The sequence below is a fragment of the Seriola dumerili genome, unplaced genomic scaffold (genome assembly GCF_002260705.1).
Source record: "Seriola dumerili isolate Sdu_G_001 unplaced genomic scaffold, Sdu_1.0 BDQW01000120.1, whole genome shotgun sequence".
Lineage (NCBI taxonomy): Eukaryota > Metazoa > Chordata > Actinopteri > Carangiformes > Carangidae > Seriola > Seriola dumerili.
Window position 1 is genome coordinate 973329 of NW_019174375.1, and position 6000 is coordinate 979328.

Consider the following 6000-nt stretch of genomic DNA (forward strand, 5'->3'; position numbering starts at 1 on the left):
TTTCATTTTATATGCTAAACTCCGTCAGTGGCATCTCTTACCATTGCTAAACGAACGACACGTAGCTTTATTTCTCAGTTAAACCTTAACGACCTCAACCTCTTAACTTCTGTCTCAAAGTTTTTCCTCCATTTCAGTTCTGATACGACCTGATCGTTTTTCTGAGGAGGTCGGACTCTCTGTGTTCTCTCTGACTGATATTTGAACTTTGAACCGCACATCACCGAGCTCGTTCAGTCTTACCTATAGTATCAGACAAAAACTTCTGAAATGCTACAGCTGGCTGTTCTTGTCTCCATTTTAAATCCAGAGGTGACCCTGTTTGAGGTTGTAACTCCTCAACTCCGTAAACTACCTTCACATTTCCATCAGATCTGCTGAATCTCTTTTAAAATGCTGCTGAAAACTCATTTGTGCAGGTTTGCCTTTTTATAAATACTCTGCCTTTTGTTTATTTTGGTCGTGTGCTTTAATTGATTTAATGTGTGTGGGTTTATGGATGGATGGATGGATGGATGGATGGATGGATGGATGGATGGATGTGGGCAGGTGTACTTGTTATAACAGTGTGTTTTAAAAAAGTGTTATATAATAATAAAGATAGATTAGATTTTACAACACTTCAGGAGGTTAGCATGGCACATCTCAGATAACCCAGCACCTATAAGCTGTTCTCTCATACTATAGTTCAAAGTGTGTGTGTGTGTGTGTGTGTGTGTGTGTGTGTGTGTGTGTGTGTGTGTGTGTGTGTGTGTGTGTGTGTGTGTGTGTGTGTGTGTGTGGGCGGGCCCCTGGGAAAAACAGAGCAGCTACAGCTAGACAGGACTGTCATGGGAAATCACCTCTCAAAGAGCTGGGGGAAGACAATACCTGCAGCAAGGGCCCACCTGACACACACACACAACCTGCACACACACACACAACCTGCACACACACACACACACACACACACATTACAAAAATGTGTCTTTGTAAAATCTCCGTCCGTGTTGAATGCTAATGCTGCTATTCTTTCTCCTTCATTCCTCTTTCTCTCTCTGTCTCTGTCTTCTTTCCTATGTCGTTCCAGATGTGACTCAGAGAACCGTTACCTTGGTAACCCTCTCAGAGGAACATGTTATTGTAAGTACCCTTCCTGCCGCCGCTACAGCTGAGTCTCCCTCACCTCTCTGGCACCACACACACACACACACACACACATACACACACACCTTTATACTATATGGGACTGTTGAACAAACACATGTAAGAGGTTCCTGTAACAGAAATGTAGTTTCCACTCTTATAGAGAACAGAGGCTCGTGGGTGATTTGAGTAATCGTGGATTACATTGGATTCTAATTGTAACAAACAATCATGCAAACAAGCGAAAAAAACCTCCTTTTCAAACTTTTCAAAACATGGCTGCAGCATAATCCACTTCTCTGCTGTTGCATTGTACACTACAGTTAGTGTGATGCAAACATTTACACCAGAGGGCCCCACACACGGGGCCACATGCTGCCTCAGCCTCAGCCTCACTCCGCCTTCAAAATAAAGGTAGCAGGACACTTTAGCGTAGTGGTTTCCAATCTGTGGAGATCCCACGACCAGTCGGCAGCACCGGGAGCTGCTGGCTTCACGCTGCAGTGAGTTCAGATAGCTGTGAAGAAAAGCTTTATTGTGTCACGGCACATTTAAATACATCAAGGGCTCATCCAGCCTAACGTCAGAGGCTGTCGAAAAACAACCCATGTGACCGTTTTGTGAAATGACTATTAACATTTTCCTGATCTGAGTTAAGTTTTGGTTAAATTTAGGCGGATAAACTAATTCTTTAAGAGTAGGGAACGATTGTGTTCCCCCAGTCTAAAGGTCTGTGTCCATGTGTTGTGATTATAGATCAGGTCTAGGTTCTGTATTAATACTGTGGAAATATCAAAGCGCTAAAACCAGCAAATAAAACACAGGAAACACTGGGACCTTTTAAAGAAAGAAACATCCAAGGTGCACAAGTGACTGGATGCTAATCTTACTCCTAAGAGGTCTTGCTGCATTAACAACAATGTCGTGCCACCTCCGCCCTCCTGCTCCTTCTCTGAGCGGCGGCGCGGAGCATGACCACATGTCGTTATTGTGTTTAGGACAGGATAATCATTACCATTCAGGTCTAAGATGGTAAGACAGATGTTTCTGACACACATGCACGTGGGTGAAACCCGTGTCAACATGTCAAGAGATGAGATGTTAAAAAAAAAAATATATAGAATACCAACCTCGCGGCTGGTTACAAAGATTTTCCTCCTTTTTGAAAGAGAAGATGGATAAAGAGAGAGAAAGTGTCCAGGACTGTGATTTCCTGTTTCCAGATGCTGGCAGGGATCACACCGACTTAGCTCATTTGCAACAAATTGCTGGTTTTCCTTTTAAAGGGCAGACGGAAAGGGGGAGAGCTGTAGTCAAAACAGATGTTTTGTGGCGCACAAGCACATGTTCACTCACTGCGTTCTCACACACACACACACACACACGTACACAAACACACACGCCCATTCAGACTATGATCTGCCATCGTCGGTTTTAATATCATGACACACTAGAATAAGGTTCAAGTCCTGTCAATGTCAATAGCCCTCCAGCTTGAGTCGGGCTATCATTGTGTCAATGAGGGGGGCTGGAGAGGATGCAGCAATCAGAGGAGTCACGCCACAGATTGCACCGGTCACCTCAAATATGTCTTTGATCACAGGAATAACTCCCGTTCAAGAAGGTGACCGGGGGTCGGTTTCACCTTTATCTTATCGTGCCTTATTGTAAACCCTCTGAGACACAGAATCAGAAGTTTAACTCAGTGAGAGAGGAGCAGCAGTCAGTAAAACAGTCCGTAAGCACAAGTTACTTCCTGTTCACGGACGGTGTGGTTCACCCTGTGTGCTGGCTTCAGGACTGAGGTTGTGGAGGCACTAGATGGCACCAACGCAATGCCCTCGCCCAGCGTTGTGAAGCGGCCTCAGACAACGCACATGCATACAGTCAGATATAGAGACACGCTGTTAATGACTCTTAAAAGTCTGTGCGTTCTCGGCTCCGCCATGTAACTATGGCTACAGCTGAGGCAGTGTGTGTGTGAGTGTGTGTGTGAGTGTGAGTGTGTGTTTTTTTTTTCCCCCAGACATATTTGACTACATTATGTTCCGTCATTAATGTGACGTTATCTTTTCTGCTGTCTGTAAAACGGGGTTAGCTTTGTTTGAACAAGAGCGAGCACACTCAGACGTATAACACATGAATGCACACAACATCCCTCCCTCACACACACACACACACACACACAAGTGACAAGTACTCTGCAGTTGCTCTAAACCCATGCGTGTATAAATTACTGATTTAAAAGCCATCCATTTCCTCTGTGCTCTGAGGAAAGCAGCCGCAATCACAGTTGAGGTCAATATTAGCCTTAAATGTCATCGGGAGAGGGGGAGGGGAAGGTTTATCTCCATCACATAAAATGACGTGCGGGATATATGAGAGGCGGCAGTGTCCTTGCTGGAAAATCTGCACCACCTGCGGATTCGTTTTGATGTGAAGAGACGGTGGAAAGTTATCAGGCAGCTGACAGCAGAGAGATCAACAGGACTGTTGTCAGTATGAGCTCCCGTGGATAGTCCACGATCGTGCAGTTGTTTCACAAAGTGCAAGACAGAAACAGAACCACACGGCCGCCTCATCACCCGTCCTTCCGGAGGACGGAGATGATGTTGATCAGTTACATGCCGATCACTCAGGCTCGTTGGTGGACCGTCGTACTCAGGGAGAAGGTGCGTGTTCAGCCGCCCGGGGTTTAATCGAGAGGTTGCTTCCTGTAAAGGAGGAAGACTGTCTGCGTTACGAGCCGCCCTTGTGTCTGCGGTCACCCTGCAGGGTTTTCTGTTTCTTCTCTAATTTTCTGCTCATACAGTGTGAAGTTACGGGATAGTTTTATGGTTGAACTGCAACATGTTTCAAGGGGATTGAAGCGTTGCTTTGCTTTGAAGGGCCACAGACCAGTGAATCCAACAACTGCTTTAGATGCAGGAGGTTTCCAGGGGTGAGCCCACACACACACACACACACACACACACACACACACACACACACACACACACACACACACACATACACGTAGTCCTGTTATGGGTACACTCTCATAGTGCTACTCGTCTCTGTGTCCAGGGACGGCAGCTTGTGATGACGACTGCTCTGTGGAAGTCGGGGGGGGAGGAGGGGAGGGTTTAGCCTCAGCTTCTAGGAGGTGGCCCCTGAAGTTTGAATATATATATTTCACTGCTGCCTCTCCAGACTGCAGCAGGACGGATTTATTCCATCCATGTAGCAGCGTCTGACTGCCTGTCTGCTTCAGAGAGCAGCAACCCTGACACCGAACACTCACAGGGCACCGAACGTCCAGGAGCAGAGGTTAAGCACTTGCCACAAACTCCTCAAAGGTGAACAGAAAGCCATTATCTAAACCAAACAACTGCTCAAGGTCGAACAGCTGAATATCATAAGTCCAGCCCCCCCCCCCCCCCCCCCCCCAATGGCATCTGCTCGGACTCAAACATGCTTAGTAGTCTACCCCTCTCTCTCTCTGCCTCTTTTTCCTCTTTCCCATTTGTACAGAGGTGCAGAATCATTGAACACAAACCGCAGCAGGTCGCCACGAGCTTCCGATGTTTCAGGATGTGGAGTCACGTGCTTGGTTTCCACTCTGCAGGATGAAAAGAAAATGTCGGCTTTACGGTTCAAGCTTTAACACCTGACAGCTGAACAGAAATAGAGAGCGAAGTCGCGTCAAATGCAGGAACTTGTTCTTCATTATAGTGCCAAGCGTGCGAAAGCAGCAGTCAGAAACCCGCTCTGATGAAATGTTTTCATCAGACTGATGAATGTGAGCGTGCAGCTATCGACAGCGCGGCTCCAGAGAGAGCAGAGAGTGATGCTTTGGTTGAGTTAACACTGTCATATTGAACCACCAGTCAATTGATGAAAAAAGCAACTTCGCCATTTAATGAGTTTGCCCCCAGTCAGGCCTCGCGTTTATGAGCGGGCATCACCGGGACAGCGCTTTAATACACCGCTGTCACATCCCATCACAGTCAGCTACAAGGGACGGCTAATTAGGGATGGCCACCAAGTGTCCCACCACTTCTTCTACCAGAGAGACCAGCAGTCAGTGGAATTAGCGGCTAACACCAGTCAGGCCACAGTCGGCGCTGACTGCCGCCCTCAGGCCTGCTGGGAAAGCTTAGTCAGGCCGAAGGAAAGTGGCTCCAATATTTACTGACAGCCTCACAATCCCAATTAAAGGACAATTAGTGACGGACAGCACGAAATCCAGAAAAAAAAGAAAACACTGACTAATGATGTCGCATCCAAAAGCAGAGGAGCAAGAGAATCGGAACAGGGCTGATTTCTTTACGTGCAGTTTCTACTCGGTATGAGTCGATTTCTTGTTGTAGTGAAATGTAAAATGATATGAAAGATGAGTAGTAGTTAAGCAGTAGTTAATCCAGACCTTACAGTGGTTTCATGGCAGCGATCAGCAGTCAACATCTTTCCTGGCCTAAGGCCGTTCATTAGACCACGATCTGGCTTCAGTCCAGGATGCCTCAGTATTTGCTGACAGGCAGTCTGTCTGGACGCCTATCTAACGTGGATTAATTGGCCCTAACAGGCCTAAAAGTCTTTCTTTTTTTATTTATTTTGCAATCCAATAGTTTCCCCTTGACAGACGATGAAATTTTCTGACAGATTTTAAATCAGTTTGAGTAACTTTCAGTAAGAGTTTGATGCGTGGAGCAGAAGAAATGCACAAACGGACTGTGTCCCACTTCCAAGCTTCATATTACATTCACACTGATTTAAAGGTAAAGTCCAATACAACAGTACTGTAATTAAACCTTGTATTTAATTTAAACTTAAACTTAAACTTGACTTAATATCAAAGTTTAAAAGGAAGTTAAAAAGTGTCATTTCTGAGGG

The 6000-nt window shown here is 45.9% G+C and overlaps 1 protein-coding gene across 1 annotated transcript in view; it reads left to right on the forward strand.

Annotated features, from left to right (window-relative positions):
* LOC111223898 (attractin-like protein 1) overlaps positions 1–6000 on the forward strand; it is a 243612-nt gene that overhangs the window by 102158 nt on the left and 135454 nt on the right. The window contains exon 21 of the mRNA XM_022748196.1: positions 1070–1122. Within this exon, the coding sequence (XP_022603917.1) occupies positions 1070–1122 (53 nt within the window). The remainder of the gene's footprint in view (positions 1–1069; positions 1123–6000) is intronic.